Below are 22898 nucleotides of genomic sequence, written 5' to 3'. Positions count from 1 at the left end.
ACCCATGCTGGCAATACACGCATACACATAAAATAATAAATATTTTTTTAAAAAAAGAAAAAAAATATAACAAAGCTGGTAGCACACACCTTTAATCCCAGCACTCAGGAGGCAGAGGCAGGCGGATCTCTGTGAGTTCAAGGCCAGCCTGGTCTACATAGTGAGTTCCAGGCCAGTTAGGGCTACTGGGAGACCCTGTCTCAAAAAGACCAAAAACAAACAAACAAACAAACAAAATAAACCCGAACCACAAAAACTGAGGTGGTTATCACACACCCGTAATCACAACACTCCGGAGGCTGAGGCAGAAGGACCGCAAATTTGAAAGTAATTTGGATTATATAAAGAGACCCAGTCTCACAAATAAAATGAATGGACTGGAGCTATGGTTCACAGTTTAGGAACAGTAGTTGTTCTTCTAGACTATTTGGGGTCCAATTCCTGGCCACCCCCATGGCAGCTAACAACTGTTAACTCCAGTTTCAGGGGATATGACGCCCTCTTCTAGTCTCCACAGGCATTGCACAGGCAAAATACTCATACACATAAAATAAAATGAAACAAAATTTTAAAATAAAACAAATGAGCAAGACATGGTGATGCACCCCTTTAACTCCAGCACTCAAAAGGCTATTATTTTTATTTTATGTATATGAGTGTTTTGTTTGCATTTATGCGCACCTGTGTGTGCAATTGCCACGGAGGCCAGAAGAGGGGGGTCAGATCCCCTGGAACTGTTACAGACAGTAATGGACAGTTGTTCGCTACCTGTGGGTGCTGAGAACCCAATCTGATTCCTCTGCAAGAACAGCCAGTGCTCTTAATCCCTGAGCCATCTCTTCAGCCCAAAAATTAAAATCTTAAAAAAAAAAAAAAAAAGCTAGATCTAAGAGCCAGGTCGGCTTAGGGCCAGGCCACTCATCATGAAAGACCACCTCTCCTAGGGACGTGGGAGTCACGCAGCCCTGATTCCTTCTGAAACAGGAAATAGAATTAAGTAGCTTTGATGAAGAAAATAAACCACTCTCGCGCCTCGGGTTCAAGAACATTCAGCAACCTCCTTCCGGCTTGTGACGCCCACGCCCCAGTTCCAATAGTACGCATGAGCACACCGCAAGGCGCAGTCCAAATTTTTTAAGTGGGCACGCGCAGCTGACGCTCCACTGCTTCGTCATTGAGAGGCGCCGACGCCTCTGTAGGAGATTGTAGGAAGGCAGCTATGGCGAGTCCCGCTGCCGCCTTCGTGCGGCCGCCCAGACCTAAGAAAGAGCCGCAGACGCTTGTCATCCCCAAGAATGCGGCCGAGGAGCAGAAGCTCAAGCTGGAGCGGCTCATGAAGAACCCGGTGAGTCAGGGTGGGCCCTGTGGCCACAGATCCGGAACTTGAGTACCCAGTCCCAAGAGGTCTGGGGAAACGCCGCCCGCTAGAGTGAGCTTCATGAAGGCGCTGGGCGGCCCTGCATGCCCTTTTTTCCCAATTTTCGTTTTGTGGTTTTGCACGTTAGGTAAGTGCTCTACCATTGAGCCATACCCCAGCCCCTCACTGGGGGATTCTAGGCAGGTGCTCTACCATTGAGCCACACCCCAGACTCTCACTGGGGGATTCTAGACAAGTGTTCTACCACTGAGCCATACCCCAGCTCCTCACTGCGGGATTCTAGGCAGGTGGTCTACCATTGAGCCATACCCCAGCCCCTCACTGGGGGATTCTAGGCAGGTGCTCTACCATTGAGCCACACCCCAGACTCTCACTGGGGGATTCTAGACAAGTGTTCTACCACTGAGCCATACCCCAGCTCCTCACTGCGGGATTCTAGGCAGGTGGTCTACCATTGAGCCATACCCCCAGCCCCTCACTGGGGGATTCTAGGCAGGTGCCCTACCACTGACCTATATTTCCAGTCTTCTTATTTTTTATTTTGAGACAAGGTTTCACTGAGCTCCCCAGGCCGGCCTTGAATTAGCCCTGTAGTCCAGGTGGGCCTCAAATTTGGGATCCTCCTGCTTAAGCTTCCGAAATAGCTAGAATGGCAGCCATGCACCACCACCATTCAGGTTGCTTCAGAGTTCCTAATAATCTAATATGAACAAAATGGTAGAAGCTGGGTGTGATGATGCATACCTGTGATCCCAGAACTCTAGTGACAGGAAGATCATCACAAAGTGGAGGTCAGCCTGATCTACTTAGGGTGTTTCATGGCAGCCAAGGCTACACAGTGAGACCTTGTCTCAAGAAAACAAAAAAAATAGGGACTGGAGAGATGGCTCAGTGGTTAAGAGCACTTACATGCAGGTGAAGACTTCATATACATAAATAATAAATAAGAATAAATTAATTTTTAAAATAATATTAAAAAATATAGAATCTATGCCTTAGCAAAGGTGTTCATCTCTTCTATTACATTTATACAGAGGCATTGGCCACATCTGTATCGTCTTAACTGCCCAGTCAGGCCTCATTGAAACAGTTGAATGTGGAGGTCTCATACCTTTGACTAGAAAAGGTTGACTCCTCCTGGTGACTCAGATGGCTGACTGCTATGACCATGGTTTGCAGGGTGAAGTAAAGCCAGGACAGAGGAAGCTCTGGGTCTGAGAAGCAGCACAGCCCTACTCACTTCTGTCAGGCTATAAGAGATGAAACTTTCTCAGCAAGTTTAAGTTTACAAATGTTGTTTAACCATTGCAGGACAAGGCAGTTCCAATTCCAGAAAAAATGAATGAATGGGCACCTCGACCTCCCCCGGAATTTGTCCGAGATGTCATGGGTAATATCTTTAAACTTTTCTCAAGTTTTATTTTATTATGCGAATGAGTGGATTTTTTTTTTTTTTTGTCTTTTTTTTGAGACAGGGTCTCCTTGTAGCCCCAGATGTCCTAGAACTCACTATGTAGACCAGACTGGCCTTGAACTCACAAAGATCCGCCTGCCTCTGCCTCCCAAGTGCTGGGATTAAAGACATGTGCCACCATGCCGGCTGTATGAGTATTTTGCCTGCATGTATGTAAGTGCACCACCTGTGTACAATGCTTGTGGAGGCCAGAAGAGGGCATTAAATCCCCTGGAACTGGAGTTACAGATGTTGCTAACTGCCCTATGGGTGCTGGGAACCAAACCTAGGTCCTCTGCAAGAGCAGCCAGTGCTCTTGAGTGCACTGAGCCATCTCTCCAGCTACCCTATGAATATAATTTTTTGGGGGGATCTTTTTGAGACAGGGTCTCCCTACTGTAGCCCCAGCTGCCCTGGAACTCACTGTGTAGACCAGGCTGGCCTTGAACTCAGAGATCCACCTGCCTCTGCCTCCAGAGTGCTGGGATTAAAGGCATGCGCCACTACGCCCCTCATGAATATAATTTTTAAAGGGAAATGTCAAAACATTGTTGGTATGTATTGATCAGATGTTTAACAGGAAGAAATGATTACTGAATCATTATTTTGTTCTTATGATGGAGGAATTTGGTAGTTTAAAGTTTGGCACTAGGAGATTTTTTCCCAGTTATTTATTTTTTTTCGTGTGTGTGTGTGTGTGTGTGTGTGTGTGTGTGTGTGTAGTCAAACCATTTTATTCATCAGTTTGAAAGTTGGGAGAGGCGAAAGAGGTCTACCAGCTTACATGTCCTCATCAGGGAACATATTCCAGGCCTCTCCATTTGCTAACGGTGTTGGTTTTTTGAGACATAGTCTCACTATGTGGTACAGGCTGTCCTTGAACTCAAAATCCTCATGCCTTAGCCTCCTGAGTGCTGAGATTTTAGGCTTACACCATCATGCATAGCTTCTTTGTTTTTTGTAACAGTGCATGTGTGTATGTGTATGTATGTATAGATATGTGGCATGTGGAGGTCAGGGGAAAGTTTATGGAAGTGGGTTGTCTCCCTCTACCATGTGAGTTCCAGGGATTAAACTCAGTCAGACTTAACTTTAACTGCAAGTGCCTTTACCTGTTGAACCATCTCCCTGTACCCCAGTTGTCAGTTTCTTTTTTGAGATAGGGTTTTACTGTATATACTTGACTCTCTTGGAACCAGCTATACCCCTGGAGACAGAAGCAGGTGGATCTCTGAGTTTGAGGCCATCCTGCTCTGTATAGTGAGTTCTAGGCCAGTGTCAACATAGGGTGACCCTGTCTCAAAAAAGAATAAGTTAGGGATGAAAAGATGGGTCTGTGTTTAAGAGCACCTACTGCTCTTACAGAGGATCCAAGTTCAGTTTTGAGCATTTACATTAGACAACTCACAGCTATCTAACTCCAGCTCCAAGGAGTTTGACACCTTCGTCTAGGCTCTGAGGGCACTGCACTCACACACACACACACAAATCCATACATGGACACATACATACGCATAATTAAAAATAAAATTTTGTTGTTGTTGTTTTGTTTTTTGAGCCAGGGTCTCACTGTAGCCCCAGCTGGCCTGGAATTCCCTGTGCAGACCTCTGACTCACTCATTAGCCTCACTATGTAGCCACAGGCTGGCCTCGAACTCACAGAGATCCACCTGCCTCTGCCTCCCAAGTGCTGGAATTAAAGGCATGGGACACCACACCCAGCAAAAATAAATCCTTTTTAAAAAGTTCGAACCACCTGTTATTCCATCCTTCCACTTGAGACATTCTAATATGACCTTCTTAACCTCTCTATCATCAAAACCACTCATTTAAGAAAAAGCATTTTTATAGAAATACTGTTACTTTTCACATACTCTTTGCAAGCCGCTTTTCACTTGGCATATCAGAGGTATCTTTTCAACTTGCTAATAATCTCACACATCACATGTGAAATCACAGAGGGCGGTGAGGTCACAAGTCTTTTCTAGATTTCTGGTTGTTAAACTAGTCTTTTCCTCCTTTTACTATTACATTACTGTGAGATTTTTGTTTTGTTTGACCCAGGGGTTTCTTAAGATGACCTTCAGCTCTTAGTCCTGCCTCAGCCTCCAAGTACTGGGATTTTAAACTGGTGCCACCACTCCTAGTATAGAGTAGAATTTTCAGTGTTCATACAAGTCATTGATAAAACCTGCACTATGCCAGGCACTATTCTTGTTTAGTTGAAACACAAAACAGTCTTGGGGCCTTTCTAATCTCTAATCTCTTTTAGTTAAGTGCAGCTGTGTTGGTAACTGGATTCCTTCCCCTCCTTCCCCCCTCCCCCTCCTCCCCTCCTTCCCTCCTTCCCCTCCACCCCCTGCACTCCTCCCTGCTCCTCCCCTTTTGTGGTCCTGGAGATTGAATTTAGGACTTATGCCTGCCAGGCAAATGCCCCAGGCCTGGCAACTGAGTTTCACCTAGAACTCTGGGCTGTTCTGGCTTAGGTTCCAGTGCTGGGGCTGGCAGTGGAGAATTCCATGTGTATAGGCACCTGCGGCGGAGAGAGTACCAGCGGCAAGACCACATGGATGCCATGGCCGAGAAGGTCAGTGAACTGCTGGTGTGGTTGGTCCAATTGGCAGTATAAGATACTTTCAGTGGAATACAGGGTAGTGTGGGAGTCTTCTGTGAGTGTGGAAGGCACTGCAGAGTCTCTTGCTCCCTGTAGGCCATTTGCCATGTAGTTGTGCACTCCCACTCCACTGGGGTTGTTCCTCTCCTCTCATGGGCTGAATGCCTGATGCAGCTCACTGTGTAGCTTATGTGGATAGTGGTATGTGTTCAGTGTCTGCCTCTTAGAGATCTGAGTTTTCCTGGGGCTAACATTTCATTTTTTGAGGTAGAATTTCACTATTTAGCCTTGGCTGGCCTGGAACTCACTATGTAGATGATAGTCTTTTCTAGATTTCTGGATGTTAAACTACAGTCTGGCCTCAAACTCGGAGATCTGCTGGCCTCTGCTTTCTGTGTACTGGGATTAAAAGTGTACCATGCTGGGGCCTGGCGTGGTGGTGCACGCCTTTAATCCCAGCACTTGGGAGGCAGAGGCAGGTGGATCTCTGTGAGTTCAAGGCCAGCTGGGGCTACAGGGAGACCCTGTCTCAAAAAGACCAAAAAAAAAAAAAAAAAAAAAAAAAAAAAAAAGTGTACCATGCTAGCCTGTGGGCTGGCATTCCTTCATGACAAGTGACAAATAACTTATTATTTATTTTAAGAGTTTAAGAATTGCTTTAGGGGCCTGGAGAGATGATGCAGCAGTTAAGAGTGCTTACTGCTCTTGTAGAGGAACTGAATTCGATTTCTACCTCTGGTCTCCACATGTACCAGCACTCACATGCACAGACCCACACACATACACATAATTTAAAATAATAAATTTTTTTTTAAGATTTGCTTTAGAGGACTGGTGAGATAGCTCAGTGCTCTTGCATAGGACCTGTGTTCAGTTCCCAGTGTGACATGGCAGCTTACAGCTGTCTGTAGCTCCAGTTCCAGGAGATCTGACACCCTCCCTCTTCTCTTCTCTTTGAGGGCATTGCACACAGGTGTTGCATGTACATACATGTAGGCAAAACACATATGCATATAAGATAAAAATAATAAAATAGGGCCGGGCGTGGTGGCACATGCCTTTAATCCCAGCACTTGGGAGGCAGAGACAGGTGGATCTCTGTGAGTTCAAGGCCAGCCTGGTCTACGTAGTGAGTTCCAGGACAGCTGGGGCTACAGGAAGATCCTGTCTTAAAAAGACCAAAAAATTAAAAAAAAAAAAAAAATTTAAAACAAAACCAAAAAAATCCCACAATACCTGGAGTGACTCAGTAAAGTGCTTGCTTTGCAAGTGTGAGGATCTGAGTTAAATCCCCAGAATCCACATGTAGAAAAAGAAAGGGGAAAAAAAAGAAAGCCTGCTGTGGTTGCAGGAATTTATAATCCCATTCTGAGGAGGTGAATTCTGGCAGGTCCCAGGGTGGTTCTTGCCACCCAGCCTAGTCTAATCAGCAATCCCCAGGTCCCAGTAAGGGGATAGGCAGATAACTCCAGAGAAGTGACACCTGAGGTGGAGCTCTGGCTTTCAAGTGGGTGTGTACTTGCATTCATGTACACACACACACACACCCTACATATGCATACACACCTACACATGAACAACTCTGTTAAGTGAACTATGGATGTAGCTTAGTGATAAAGCTCTTGCGTAGCTTGCGTGAGGTCCTGGGCGTAATCTCCTACCCTGCAGAGACAAAGGAGCAGCTAGCAGGGTGAACTGTTAATCAGAGAGCCACTCAGCGTTCTTTTTGGTTGGTTCTGGTATGTGTGAGTCTGGGTCTCATCATCTGTACCCACCAGGGTAGCCCTTGCTTCCGGGGATTCTCCTGTCTCCACCTCTCTTACCTTAGGAGAGCTGGGATTATAGGCATGTGTGCTGTTGTGTCCCACTTTTACACAGGTTCTGGGGACCCAAACCCATGTCTTCATCCTTGCATGGTGTTATGAGAATTTTCTCAGAGTTGGCGGGGACTAGGTAATGTCTCCCAGGTCTCAATAACAAACCAGAGTTCACCCTGGGGAACCAATGACTGTATTGGGCTTACAGAGCATGGGTGAAGGGTGACTGGCAGGAGTGTGGGGGACCCCAAATCAGCCACAGTGGAAAGTCTTCACCCAGCATGGAGGATGGCTCCCCACAGCTGCATAGATAGGTGTAAAGCCTTTCCCAGCCTAGCCCCTCCATGTGCAGTTAGGACAGAATTGTGCATACAGCTGGTTGGGAGGAGCGACTGGTACTCAGGGGAGACTCCCATGACTCTTTTGCTATGTAGGACTGTCAGCTATCAGTAAGTCCAGTTGTTGATCTTTTGTAAGTAGACACAACTGAACTCATGAAGATGGTACCTGTTTTACTCAAAGGACAGTGTTGTATAACACACGACAAGTGCTTTATCCTCTGACCACCCCATCTCTGTTGTACCACTTTAGAATCAGTCCTTGAATAACTGTAGCTAGGGTGTTAGCACTTCTTGGGTTCTGGCCCCTGGCTCTTCCCTCTTGTGAGCTCTGGTCAGTGGCCCTGGGCAGGCTAAGCAAGGAGTCAGAGCTGCTCTGCCCCTCAAGGAGTCCCCTATGTTATATTCATTCTCTCTCTCTCTCCCTCCCTACCCCCATCCTTCCCTCCCTCCCTCCTCGATCCTCCCCCTTCTGTACTGTGCTCCCCCCTTTCTCGACCCTCTACCCATTTACTGTATGTACCCACACATGTCCCTTCTGCATTTGGGGGGTTTTGTCTTACATGAGTGGTGTGAACAGTGTCACTCTGCCATCAGATTGCTTGTATTGATTTCCTGTCCTGCCTGGGGCAATCTTGTAAAGTTAAAGTGACTCTGGGGACCTGAATGGTGCCCTTGAGTGGTGGTGTGCCTATAGAACCTGAACTCAGCAACTTTGCAGTCTCCAATCCAGGGTCTGTCTAAATGATATGGGTTTCTTGTTTTATATTTTTACAGCAAAAACTGGATGCAGAGTTTCAGAAGAGATTAGAAAAGAATAAAATTGCTGCAGAGGAGCAGACTGCTAAGCGCCGGAAAAAGCGGTAAGAGCTTTGTCCTGGTATCTATAACCAGTGGGGCTTGCAGGCAGGAAATGGGAAAGTGGCTGGTGGATAATAAGCTGAGTCCTTGTTGGCAAAAGTTCACCAGCAGCTGGATGTTTTGGTGCAGACCTGTGTAGGTAGGGAGAGGCAGGATTTCTTTTGTGTTTTGTTTATTTTGTTTTATTTTGAAACAAGGTCTCCAGGTAGCCCCAGCTGGCCTGGAACTCACTATGTAGACCAGGCTGGCCTTGAACTCACAGAGATCTGCCTGTTTCTGCCCCCTGAGTGCTGGGTTAAAGTTGTGTACCACCATGCCCAACTAACCTTGAATTCTTGATCTTTCTGCCTGTTTCCCAGATGCTGGAACTACAGGCATGAGCCACCACGTTCAGCTACTCCACAGGGTTTGATTGTGACTCACAGTGAAAACAGTTGATAATGATAGAATAGCACAGTCATGAGAAAATTTTTTTAAATTTTTAAAATTTCAGTTATGGGTATGTATGTGGGTGTGGTACGGGTTGTGCACACACATATGTGCAGAAGAGGGTGTCAGATCCCCTGGAGCTGGACTTAACAGGTGGACTTAACAGTGTAACAGTAGGTGCTAGGAACCAAACTCTGGTCCTCTGAAAGAGCAGTATACACTCTTAGCTGATGAGCCATCTCTCCAGCCCTCTTGTTTTGTTATTGTAGCATTTGTTACTATAAAGATTTTAAAGGTGGTTACTATAAAGATTTTAAAGGTGGCATCAGTAGATGCTTACTTTCCTAAGTATCCACTAAGGTAATCAGTGTGCATGTGTTTGCCTTTGTAGGCAGAAGTTAAAAAAGAAGAAGTTATTGGCAAAGAAGATGAAACTTGAACAGAAGAAACAGAAAGAAGGTGAGTGGCATCCTCTTTTCTTCATAATGGCCTCTCCCCGTCAAGTCACCCCAGCTGAGGTGTAAAGGTGGGCCTGGCTGGCCACAAGGCAGTGGCAGCTTAGCTGGGTAGTGCAGACTCACCATTGACTACAGGTCAGGAAGCCACACTGGCTGATGGAGAAAGGAAAGGGCCTGGCTCATGTTAGGTCCAAGACAGGCCTCCCTCCCCTCAGGCAGGCTGCAGGGGGTACAGGGTAGCTGTGGGGATTAGCCAGTCACTGGTCACTCGTGTCTCCCTGTCCCCAGCCTTCGGTCCTCATACTGCCTGTGCTCCTTGTACCTGCAGCTGCTCTCCAGCTGCAATTCACCTCATTTTTGTCCAGGACGAATGTGCTAGTTGCTTTCTATTGCTGTGATAAAGCACCAAAGCCATCTTGGAGAGAAGGGGGTTTATTTCATCCTACAGCTTACAGTTCATCATGAGGGGAGCCAGGGCAGGATTCTGGAGGCAGGAACTGAAAAGCATAGACCATGGAGGAACACTGCTTACTGGCTTGCTCCCTGGGCCTGTGCTCAGTCTGCTTACTTATATAACCCAGGACCACCTGCCCAGGGGTGGCACCTCCTGCAGTGGGCTGGGCCCTCCTACATCTACCAACAATTAAGAAACTGCCTCTCAGACAGGCCACAGGCTAGTCTGATAGAGGAAAATCCCCAGTTGAGGGTCCCTCTTCCTGGGTATGCCCAGTTGACAACTGAAGCTATCCCGAACATGGAAAGATTGAGATTGTTCCAGCATTTGGAAAGTCTTTTGGGTTTTTTTGGTGGTTTTATTTGTTTGTTTGCTTGTTGAGATGGTGTTCCCCTTGTAGCCCCAGCTGCCCAGGCTGGCCTCGACCTCATAGAGGTTCACCTGCCTCTGCTTCCGAGTGCTGGGATTAAAGGCGTGGGCCACCACCCCCAGCTGAGAAGTCTTTGTGGTTTTATTGTTTGTTATTGTGTGTGCAGTGCATATTTATATGTTTGTATGTGTGCATGTGTGTATCTGTTTATATATGTGCATGCATGCCTGTGTAGGCTAGAGGTCAATGTCAAGTGTCTTCCTCAATTGTTCTCCATTTTATTTTATTTTTTGGTTTTGTTTTGTTTTGTTTCTTGAGACAAGTTCTCTCTGTAATGCCAGCTGGCCTGGAACTCCCTATGTAGACGCGGCTGCCCGCAGTCTCACAGAGATTCACCTGCTTCTGCCTCTGGAGTGCTGGGACTAAAGATGTGTGCCACCATGCCCACCTTCTGTTTTATTTCTTGAGACACAGTCTCTCACTAAAGCTGGAGCTCACTCATGTCACTAGTCAGCAAGCCCCAGAGATCCTCCTGTTTCATCTCCCCATGACTGGGGTTGCAGGCACATGTTGCCATGCCTAGCTTTTTACATGGGTGCTGGGGATCCAGATTCAGGTCAAGTTCAGGCAAGGCAAGTACTTTTTACTGACTCTGCCATCTTCTCAGCCTTTTTTTTTTATGTATGCATGTATTGCCTGCATGTAGGTTAGATGCACCCGTGTCGTGCAGTGCCTGTGGAGGTCAGAAGAGGCTGTTGGATCCCCAGGGACTGGAGTTACAGACAGTTGTTAGCTGCCATGTGCATGCTGGGATTCGAACCCGGGTCTTCTGTAAGAACAACCAGTGTTCTTAACCACTGAGCCATCTCTCCAGCCCCCTTTTTTTTTTAACTTATTTATTTTTATTTTATGTGTACAAGTGTATTGCCTGCATGTCTGTAAGTGCACCCGTGCTGCACAATGCCAAGGAGGTCAGAAGAGGGTGTTGGATTCCCCTGGAACTGGAGTTATGGACAGTTATTAGCTGCCATATGGGTTCTGGGAATCGAACCCAGGTCCTCTGCAAGAGCAGTTAGTGCTCTTAACTGCTGAGCCATCTCTCCAGCCCCCAAACATCTGTTTTTATTGTTATTTTTAAAATATTTTATTCATTTATTTTATGTATATGAGTATTGCCTGGATGTAAGTGCACCCGTGTCGTACAGTGCCCACAGAGTTCAGCAGAGGGTATCAGATCCCCTGGAACTGGAGTTACAGATAGCTGTTAGCTGCCATGTGTGTACTGAGAATTGAACCCAGGTCATCTGCAAGAGCAGTCATTGCTCTTAACTGCTGAGCCATCTTTCCAGTTCCTGTTTTTATTTTATTATGTTTAATTAAATGTACGTATATGTCTATGTGTGAGAATGTGCATGTGTGAGTGCAGTTGCCTGCAGAGGCTATGGGCTTCAGATCCCTCGGGACCTGGGGTTATAGGCAGTTGTGAACTCCCTGATTTGGGTGCTGAGACCTGAACCTGGGTCTTCTGCAAGAGCAGTACATGCTCTTAACTGCTGAGCCATCTCTCTAGACCCCTCTTCTTAGTCACTTGTTTTTCTGTTTTTGAGACAGGGTCTCATGTAGCCTAGGCTGGCCTCAAATTCACTATGTGGCATAGGCTGATTCTGAACTCCTGATCCTCCTATCTCTGCCTCCCAAGTACTGGGGTTAGAGATGTGCACCACCACACCTGGTCCTGTCCTTATTTTTAGCTAGCAAAGGGTTCTCCCAGAAGTGCCCAAGAAGTGTCACCTTGTGCACTAGGTCACATTGCCTTCCCTTGCTGCCACTAGGTATGAAGACTAGGAAATGGAATTATTATGACCAACTTAAACTGTTTGTGATCCATCACTAGAAACTGATTGTGTTGCCATCCTAGATCGAATTGAGAGTCTGTAAATATGGAGGAATGGGGACAGGATTTGGGGTCAGCATCCCACAGTGTTGCCAGTGTACTCACCTCAAGACTGGGTTACCATTCTGGGAGCCCAGAGGCTGAGAATAAGGAGGGCTCCCAGCTGGACAGGTCCAAGGATACTGAGAGACCAGAATGACGGCTCTTTGGCAATTACTGAATTGGCTGTTTGGTGGCTAGTCTTGACAGTTGTGGTTCTTAGCTGAGAAGAAAGCCAGACTTTCATTGACATACTAAAATATGATTGGAGGGCTGGATGGCTCAGCAGTTAAGAGCGCTTGCTGCTCTTGTAGAGAACTCAAACTTGGTTCCTAGCACTTATGCTGGGAAGCTCACAACTGCCTGCAACTCTAGTTCCAGGGGATCTGACTGTCCTTTTCTGGCCTCCATGGACACCTGCACTCATGTGCACCTGTACTCACATACATAAACCCACACACAGTTACACACATTACTTCTTCATGAGACGTGGTTAATGATTTTACAGTGTTCTTCATTTTTTTCTGGAGATGCTAATGTAAGCTACCAAAATGTGGCTGGTAGGACCCCACCGTCCTCAACGCTGCTGTCTCATTGTCTCTGCCCTCCAAGCAGGATGGGGCACCAAAATCAGCTTGGTATCCTGATGCACAGTGCACCATCATGTTAGGAGATGGCGTCCTTGGCCCTGAGTAATTTGGCTCCTTCCTGGGGATTTGTTGCTTTGCTTGCTGTAGTGGTTGCCCTCTGTGTGTTCATGCCTCTCTTGGGTAATTCTCTAAGACCCTCTTCCTTGTGTGTAGCCATTGAAGCCATGGTCAGCTTGTAGAGCGGTCAGATGGAGATAAAGCGCTTCTTAATGTCTGAACCCATAAATCATTTTTTTCTTATTATGTTTATCTGTATATGTGAGGAGGGTACACACACCACGGAGCACAAGTGGAGGTCAGAGAACAACTTGTAGGTGTCCATTCTCCTTCTACCATGTGGGTCCCAGGGAGAGAGCTCCAGTCGCCTGGCTTGGTAGCAATATGTTTCCCACTGAGCCATCTTGCTTACCAATTGTGTTTTGTTTAGGGGGGACAATGTCTCTGTATAGCCTAGGCTAGCCTAGAAATTTTCTTGATCCTCCTGCCTCAGCCTACTGAGGGCTAGCATTACAGGCGTGTCCCATCATGTCTGGCTTGAGCTGGTAAGTCTCCAAGCCTTTGTCCAGGGTCTCCTAGTGTGACAAGAACATGCCACCAGCATCCAGGCAGGCAGCTTGCTGTTTGCATCCCATTGTTGCTGGCCCAGAGTCTCTGAGGCAGCAGAGGTGAGCTATTAGTGTCCTGCAGGCCTCTCTCGGCCTGGGCACAGCCTTGTACATGTGTTGACTCTCAGAAGTGCCCTCTTCTCTGAAGCATTTTGGTCAGTTTCTTGTTTTATTCAGCCTCCAGCCGGTACTAAGGTAGAATTGCCACTGATTAGTTTTGACAAATGCCATGACTGTTCACACTGCATGAGCTCTCAATGAGACCAGCTTAAGACAAGCCATGCAGGAGGACACGTTCCTAGGGGACTGTCATATGAGTCACATAGGGACAATGCTGGGGGGTGGGTGGCAGGGCTCTCAACCTGCTCTGCCTCTTCCAGTGGCTGATGGGTTTTGAGGCCCTTGGTTTGGGAACTGCCTTACACATGGGGAGAGAGTGAGGGGAGCCGAGCAGCTAGTGGCACAGACCTTGTCTTATTCCAGGAATCCGGTGCTGCTCTTAAATGATCCAAGGGGTCTTTCCAGAGTTTTCATAACATTGCCAGGTTCTTACTGCTGTAGTGGAGGAGCAGGCTCTGGGAGTGGCTGTCCCTTCCCCCTGTAACCCAGCTGTGTCATTACAGTTGCTCTGTGATTTCCATATATAAATGTTTGCATCATATGGGATTTTTTTTTAGATTGATTTATTTGTATGTGCATACCTATATGAGTTTATATTCACTGCGTACATGTAGGTGCCAGAAGAGGGCGTCAGATCCCCTAGAACTGGAGTTACAGATAGTTGTTAGCTGCCATGTGGATACTGGAAACTGAACCTGGGTCCTCTGCAAAAGCAGCCAGTGCCCTTTTTTTTTTTTTTTTTTTTGGTCTCTTTGGTCTTTTTGAGACAGGGTCTCCCTGTGGCCCCAGCTGTCCTGGAACTTACTATGTAGACCAGGCTGGGCTTGAACTCACAGAGATCTGCCTGCCTCTGCCTCCCGAGTGCTGGGATTAAAGGCGTGCACCACCACCCTGGCTACAGCAGCCAGTGCTCTTAACTGAGCTATCTCTCCAGTTCGCCTGTCCCCAGGCTACAGTCAGTTGTTTGTTTGAGACAGGGTCAATATGTAACCAGGCCATTAACTCATAGAGATCCACCTGCCTCTGCCTCTGCCTCCTAGGTGCTGGGAATAAGAGCATGAACCTCCATGTCCAGCCAGGTTAGTTGTCTTGAGTTGAGTTCTCAGTGTTTGGCTGGAGATGAGGACCACTGTGGCCTCCCCCACGATGGCATGCACACTAGCTTCTCTTTCTGACACCATGAAGTGCATGGGAGATGCAGGGTTGCTTGTTTGTTTCTGCCATTTGTGGGTCAGGGTCTTACTATGTAGCCCAGGCTGACCTTGAACTATGCAGCACTGGACTGCTTTATTTATTTATTTATTTTATTTTATTTTATTTTTTTTGTCTTTTTGAGACAGGGTCTCTCTGTAGCCTTAGCTGGCCTGGACCTCACTATGTAGACCAGGCTGGCCTTGAACTCACAGAGATCCCCCTGCCTCTGCCTCCCAAGTGCTGGGATTAAAGGCATGCGCCACCATGCCCGGCTAATTTTTTTGTATATGTATGTGCCTGTGTGAGTTTATGTGTACCACATACATGGCAGGTGACCAGGAGGCCAGAAGAGGACACCAGTTGCCCAAGAACTAGAGTTATGGACAGTTGTGAGCCACCCTAAATGGGTGCTGGGGCTGAACCCAGGTCCTCTGCAAGAGCAGTTAAGTGCTCTTACCTGTTGAGCCATCTTTCCAGCCCCTGATTTATTGTTTATGTGTATGTGTATATGTATACAGGCACACATGTAGGGAGGTCAGAGGTGGATTGATGGGCTCAGAGGACAACTTTCAGGAGTGGTTCTTGCCTTCTGTCTTGTTAGCACAAAATCTCTCTTGTTTCTGCCTCTTGGAAGGATACCCAGGCTCACTGGCACAGGGCTGCTTTAGACAGGTTGGAAGTTAGGTATGTTTCAAAGCCAGCCTGGACTACAGTGAGACCCTCTCACACACAAACAAGAAACTATCCCCACTTGTATGATTCTGCCTAGAGGAATACTTGTACTGGATCTATAGAAACACAATGATGCTTGTCAGAGATTTGGGGGAGGGAGGGTGGGAAGTTTAATGGGTTCATGGCTGCAGTTTGGGAAGATGGTTGGTTCTGGAGATGGTTGTGGTAATGGTAGGACAATATTAAGAATGTACTTAGGGGACCAGTGAGATGGCTTAGTGGGTGAAAGCACATGTTGCCAGGCCTGATGACCTGAGTTTGATCCCCAGGACCCACATGGTAGAAAGAGACAGTTCGCTCCTGCAAGTTGTCCTCTGATCTCCACACTTGCCCCCAGCACATGAGTGAGTGTGTGTACACAGTAAATGAATGTAAAAAATTATATGTATAAAAAAAGAATATTGGGGCTGGAGAGATGATGGCTCAGCAGTTAAGAGCACTAACTGGACCCGGATTCGATTCCCAGCACCCACATAGCGGCTATGAACTGTCCTTAACTTCAGTTCCAGGGGAATCTGACACCCTCTTCTGACCTCCACAGAATTGCATGACACGGGTGCACTCCCATACATGCAAACAATACACACATACACGTAAAATAAAAATAATAAAATATATTTTTTTAAAAAAAGAAGAGTATCCTTGGGCTAGGTGTGGTGGCACTCAGAGGCAAAGGCAGGTGGATCTCTGTGATTTTGAGACTACATAGCGTTCCAGGCGCCAGCTGGGATTTTGTAGTGGTATATATATATATATATATATATATAATATATATATATTTATATATGCCTTGTCCAAAAAACAAATGTACTCAGGCAGTTCAGCTGCTCAGATGATAGAGTGCTTACCTAGTGTGCATGAAGCCCTGGCCTCCATCTCCAGCACTGCATAGAAACTTAACCTGATCATGCATGCCTGTAATCCTAGCACTCAGGAGGCAGAAGGAGGAGGATCAGAAGTTCAAGGTCATCTTTGGATATTATCATTGGTACCACGCATGGACCAGCTGTGCATATCAAAACATACCTGTGGTGTGTGCTTTGTACTGAGCACTGAGCGAACTGAGCTGAGAGTATGGTGTGGTAACCTGGAACAGGGCTTGATACACCTTTTGCCTCACCCTTTCCAATTCTTATTTTTCATTTTATGAAAGAGTGAGATTTTCTAGCTGTCCACTTGAAAGGAACAGAGCTTAATGTGGTGGTACCCAGATGTGCCACAAGGTGGCCCCAGCGCACTGCGAGCTTCCTGGTGGATTGATGGGCTCAGTCCCAGAAGCTGCCCTTTATTTTCTGTGCTGGTCTAGCTCAGTTGAAGCCCTGCAGTGTGATGTCTCAAACAAATGTCAAAAATGTCACCCTCTAGAAAGATTGCTGTTCCATTGGGGGGGGGGCTTTTTTGAGATAGGGTGTCATGTAGCCCAGGATTGCCTCAGACTCACTGTACAGTAAAGAATGACATTGAGGGTTTTCATTTTATATGTATGAATGTATTGCCTGCATTTAAGTGTACCCATGTTGTGCAATGCTCACAAAGGCCAGAAGAGAGTGTTGGAGTCCCCTGGAACTGGAATTACAGATGATTGTTAGCTGCCATGTGGGTGCTGGGAACTGAACCCAGATCCCCTGCAAGAGCAGCCAGTGCTCTTAACCTCTGAGCCATCTCTTCAGCCCCCGAAAGATGACATTGACCTCCTGATTCTTCTGCCTCTACCTCCCAAGTGTTGAGATCATGGACACATTTGCAAGTGTGTGCAGTACCGACAGAGGCCAGAAGAAGGTATCAAACAGATTCTCTGGAAATGGAGTTATAGACCATTGTTAGCTGCTATATGGGTGCTAGGAACTGAATCCAGGTCCTCTGCAAGAACAGCCAGTGCTCTTAACTGCTGAGCCATTTCTCCAACTCCCACCTCTAGCTTTTTAAAAAAAATAAGCTTCATTTTATTTAGGGAGGCAGGGAGGGAGGGAGGGAGGGAGAGAGAGAGAGAGAGAGAGAGAGAGAGAGAGAGAGAACTAGAATTGAACCTAGGGCCTTGCATGTGCTAGGCAAACACTTTACTACTGAACTGCATCCTCAGACTTTTCTCCTAACAGCTGAATCAGCTCACATTCTGTAGCAAGAGCCCCTCTCTGTCCCCTTCCTTAGCATTCTTCCCATCCCTCTCTCATCCTGTTGTAGAATGCACACAGAGTCCCACAGTACATTCATTCCTCATGTGGCCCTCCGCTCCATTGTCTGGGACAGTTTCTCTGCCTTAACTTGGGTCGGCATCTGTAAGCCATCTCTCAACTGGGATTTGTCTGCTGCTCCTCTCAAGATTGAACTGGGACTGTTGGTTTGGGAGGGCACAGCAGCACAGTACCTCTTGTTGCCATGCCACTGGCACATCCAGGCTGGGCACTGTTGATGGATAGCACGGCTTACCACTGTTTTTTAATGTTGTAGTGGTAGCTGTTTTGGGTTTGGTTTTGTTATATGGTGCAAAGGATCAAACCCACAGCCTCAGTTTCAGCAAGCATTCAGCGCTGAGCACATCAGCATTGCTGATGTTGGCATTGGCCTCACCCCTGGAGTGTTGTCAGGTTTTCCCGCTGTAATGTTCCCCCAAATGATTTACTGTGAGGAAGGAAGTTACCATGTGCAGCCCACTCCCTGGCAGCAGAGACTCTATAGACAGCTGCACAGGAGGCAGCTTCTCCTCTGTCTGTGGAAGCATTGGTCTATAGAGGATGTTTTGTGTGGTTTAGTTCATGCTTTAGATGTGACCCAATACTCGTTTATCTTGTTACTGAAATTTTTGCAATTGGCTCCTGTCCTTGGCCCTTTGACAACGTCCCCTCATTGTGCATCTGTTTTCAGTACCATTTTCAGTACTTCCTTCCATTCCGGCACTATAAGATGTTCTAGCTCATCTTGAAGATTTCCTGCTCTGAGCCTAGCTTCAGGCATTGGTCCAAGACGTCTGGTTTCTATTATTGGCATAATGTTAGACAGCAACATCTGGGGAAGGGGTGCTTTGCTCTGGCATCATTTCTGTTGACAGAAAAAGGAAGTCTAGTCCTTCATCATTGAGCTGTGGGGAAGGGTAGGTAATTCTGTTATGCGAGCAGCTTAGAGAGTGGCTGTGGCTGTGATATGGCTAGGTGGTACAGTATGGCCCATCAGTTGGTAGAGGCCACTGGGTGGCACATGGTATGTGTCTTGGCCAGTTCATAGACGCACTTGTGAGTACCATTGCATAATCATCTGTCCATAGTAAGGTGAGCAGGAGTGTGTATTGGTGTGTCCAGCTCTGTCCATCATCGGGGCAGGGGGGCACTCTGTCCTTGACACCCTTATTGCACAGACCTTTCTTTGCAGCAGTGAGTAGCCTTGTTCTCACATCTACCTTGGTTTTGTCTGCATACTGGATAGGGGTTGAGAATGACTGCTCCCCCACAGGAATCAGCTGCATCTACTAGAGCACAGTATCACGCATAGGCCCTTTGCCTGTCTCCTTAGAGTCTGCTTGATTCCAGAACTGCCTGGGTCTGCACCACACACACACACACATTCGCAGAGATTTATAATACAGTTGTACTCATTGGTTAATTTCTGCATTCACCCTGATCCCTGACCTAAGTGTGATTTGAATGAGAAATATCCCCCATGTACTCATGTATTTGAGCAATTGGTCCCTAGAAGGTTGCGTTGTTTAGGGAAGTTATGGAGCCTTTAATGTGTATGAATGTTTTGCCTGAGTGTAAGTGCACCATGTGCATGCAATGCCATTGGAGGCCAGAAGAGGGCGTTGGATCCCCAGGATCTGTAGTTATGGGTGGTTGTTAGCTGCAAAAGTGGGTGCTGGGATCTAAACTTGGGTCTTCGGCAAGAGCAACAAGTGCTTTTAACTGCTGAGCCATCTCTCCAGCCCAGGGAGGTGGGGGGTGACAGGCTTTGAAGGTTTATAGCCTCACCACTTCCTGTTTGTACTCTGCTTCCTGCTTCTGCTGCACCACACCTTACCTACCAATATGGACTCCCTTTCTGGAACCCTTAGCAAAATAAGTTTCTGTAAGTTGTTTTCAGTTATTGGCATTTTATCACAGCAACAGAAAAGTGACTAACAGTTATTTTAAAGATTTATTTATATTTATTTTATAATGAAATCCGTTATTTTTTAAAAATATTTTATTTATTATTTTTATTTTATGCGTATGAATGTATTGCCTGCATGTATGTGAGTGCACTTATGTCGTACAATGCCACGGAGGTCAGAAGAGGGCTTTGATTTCCCCTGGAACTGGAGTTAAGGACAGTTTGTAGCTGCTATGTGGGTGCTGGGAATCGAACTTGGGTTCTCTACAAGAGCAGTTAGTGCTCTTAACCACCGAGCCATCTCTCCAGCCCCTTTTAAAAATTTTTTTGGTCTTTTTGAGACAGTGTCTCCCTGTAGCCCCAGCTGGACTGAACTCACTATGTAGATCAGGCTGGCCTTGAACTCACAGAGGTCCACCTGCCTCTGCCTCCCGAGTGCTGGGATTAAAGGCATGAGCCACGACGCCCAGCAAAGATTTATTTTTTGCCTCGTGTGGTGGTACTCTTCTTTTATCCCAACACTTGGGAGGCACAGGCAGGTGGATCTCTGTGGTACTGAGGCCAGTCTGGTCTATAGGCCATTTTGGTCTACATAGCAAGTTCTAGGCACATTTGAGTACAGATGTCCTCAGAGACCAGAAAAGGGCATCAGATCTCCTGGAACTGGAGTTACAGGTCTGATGTGGGTGCTGGGAATCGAACTCAGGTTCCCTGTACAAGGAAGCAAGTACTGTCAACTGCTAAGCCATGTCTCCAGCCCCTAAGTGATTTAAAATTTGCGTAAATGTGAACTCTTATGTTGTGAAGTTGTGTGGATTCTGTCCAATGCATAGTAACATGTCCCTACCAGTAAAACATACAAAATAGTTTCACTGCCCTGAAAATACCTGTTGAGTCATCAGGGTCCCTGCACTGAGGATTTTCCTGAGCCTCTTTGTAACCAGTTCCCCTGTTCCTGCCCACTCCCATCTTCTGTTCCCACCCACTCCCCAGCTCCTTTGAGGACAGGTGGAGGAGGGGCCGGGGACAAGCTGTCCTTGTTCTGCTCTGAGCCTGCTTGGTTGTGTTATGGTGCTGGCATCAGTGTTAGAATATTCTGGAAGCTTAAGAGCTGTCCATGGGGCATCTGGAAAGAGGGCCTGGGCCATGTTTGTGGAGAGCCAGGAGACTGGCATAGACAGAGCATAGCCTCCTGCTCTGAGAGTTTTGTTTCTGCATAGGTTGTTGTTGAGACAAAGTCTCCCTGTAACTCCAGCTGGCCTGGAACCTGCTATGTAGACCAGGCTGGCTTCAATCCCACAGAGATCTGCCTGCCTCCCAAGTGCTGGGATTAAAGGTATGTGCCACCATGCCTCTGTGTAGGTTTGAAGGTTCTCTTGCCAGCAGCAGTAAGACTACAGTAAGCTGCAGGAGACCTGAAAGACCTGGGTGGTAATGTAGAACATTATAGTGGGAGCCATGCACAGCAGGCCTGGTGGTGAGGGTGAGCTACTCCTCTGAGGACAGTGTGGGTGGCTTTTGTGGCAGCCCTTCCAAATCACAACATGGTGAATTGGTGGGTGTGAGAGGTGTGGCTGGCCCCTGGTTCCCCTTGGTTCTTTTTTGGGGGTCAGGGTTTCACATAGCCCAGGCTGACCTCACAGTTATTATGTGGCTGAGGATCGTCTTGAAAATTTTAAAATTTATTTTTATTTTATGTGTATGAGTGTTTTGTCTGCATGTATGTAAGTGCACCATGTACATGCAATGCCTATGGATGTCAGAAGAGGGCATTGGACCCCTGAAACTGGAATTACAGAAGTTGTTAGCTCCATACTGGGAACTGAACCTAGATCTTCTGCAGAAGCAGCCCATGCTCTTAACTGCTGAGCTGACTCTCTAGCCCTGGCCTTGAACTCTTGATCCTCCTGCTGCTGCCCATCAAGTGCTGTGCACCTCCATGCTTGGCAGCTTCTTATTTCAGGTTCCCCTGCCTCTGTGTGGATCTGCATGTTTACAGTCTGAATGTCATGTGTTCACAGGACCCAGTCAGTCTGAGGAGCAGCGAGCCAGCAGCTCTGAGGAGGCGTCTGGAACGGAGGAGGAGGAGGAGCCCAGTTTCATCATGGGGTGATGAGTTTGGACAGCGTCTGTTGGGAGCCCAGCGCATTCTGTGACCAACCTCGGAAAGGAAAGAGGCCACATGGCCCAGGAGCTGGACTCTCTGCTTTGGGAAAAGGCAGGAGCCCCTTCAGCTTGCAGCCCTGCTTGCCTGGGAGACTCTTGCCTGGGAGCAGGGACTGTTCCCTAGACACCCACAGCCTGCCTGCTGTGTCCTTTCTGCAGAAGGGAAGGGAAAGTGTCTCATCCTCCTGCTGGTGCAGTGAACTTGGGCTGGTTTCTGTGAAGGGAATATTTATTTAGTAAAGAGCAGAAAACTTATAGGCTTTGTCTAGACATTCTAGATTTTAATTACCAAAGGCACAGGGATGCTGTGAAATGACATAGACAGGGCTTCAAGACTCAGTGGGTCCTGCTCTGCAGACCTCCCAGACCTGGCTAGGACTCTGCCTTGGCTCCTGGGGCTGACCTGCATAAGGGGAGCCCAGCCCATGCCCATGCCCATGCCCATGTCCATGGAGCATGCAGACCACACTGCAGAAGAGCCATAGCTCCCAGAACCTGTATGCAGGGAGGAGGGGCAGCATTGGCAGAGGGCTGGACAATAAGAAAAAGCCCTGGGAAAATTGGCAGGTGACAGCAAAATAGACTGCTGGGCTGGAGCAGGTGGAGGCCCAGAGGGGCCTGGGAGCCCCAGGCAGATATTTGCAAAGTGCCTCCCTTTCATCCTGAAGTCAGAGGGGAATCTGAGCCCAGAGGGACTGGATGAGAATTGACTCACTCAGGTGAGTGGAATTCTTAGGGATGGAGGCCCCTCCAGTCTCTAGGAACTGTAGGCAGCCAGCCCTCCTGCTGGGGGTCCTGAGGTAAGTGAGAACTGAACCTGCAGCCAATGCCCACAGAGTACAGGGCACCTGACATCGTGCTGGGTGCCAGGGAGATGGGAGATGACCAGCGCTGTCTTCAACCTCAACCATCAAGCCAAGGGGCGACAGGCAGTTTCTAATTAGAGCCCTGGCTCTGTTTCTGGGGTGTCTACAGCCCCTGTGTATTGTGTGCCTTTTGTGGACTTTAGTAGCAATTTAGGTGACAGGAAAGCTAAGAATGTCTTGTCTTTTACTTTTTAATATGTATTTTGATTCCTTGACAGTTTCACACATGTATACAATATATTTTGATCATAGTCACCTTTTATGCTCTTTCCCCACTCCCACTGAACCCCTTATCCTCAACAAATCACCCTCCTGCTTTCATGGTGCATGCGTGACCCGCTGCATTTCATTAGGGTTTGCTTGTATGAATGTGAGTGGTG

At 47.3% G+C, this 22898-nt stretch overlaps 1 protein-coding gene across 1 annotated transcript; it reads left to right on the top strand.

Annotated features, from left to right (window-relative positions):
- The first annotated feature begins 1155 nt into the window (after window positions 1–1155).
- On the top strand, window positions 1156–21907 carry Prkrip1 (PRKR interacting protein 1). The gene is made up of 6 exons (XM_008832292.3): window positions 1156–1345; window positions 2690–2768; window positions 5318–5418; window positions 8378–8463; window positions 9282–9349; window positions 21508–21907. The coding sequence occupies exons 1-6, from the start codon at window positions 1220–1222 to the stop codon at window positions 21597–21599; spliced, it is 552 nt and encodes a 183-aa protein (XP_008830514.1). The 5' UTR covers window positions 1156–1219; the 3' UTR covers window positions 21600–21907.
- The last annotated feature ends 991 nt before the right edge of the window (window positions 21908–22898 follow it).

Source organism: Nannospalax galili, unplaced genomic scaffold (assembly GCF_000622305.1).
Source record: "Nannospalax galili isolate Female #2095 unplaced genomic scaffold, S.galili_v1.0 scaffold675, whole genome shotgun sequence".
Lineage (NCBI taxonomy): Eukaryota > Metazoa > Chordata > Mammalia > Rodentia > Spalacidae > Nannospalax > Nannospalax galili.
The sequence above is the reverse complement of the archived record's forward strand: the minus strand, read 5'-3'. Positions and strand labels throughout refer to the sequence as shown.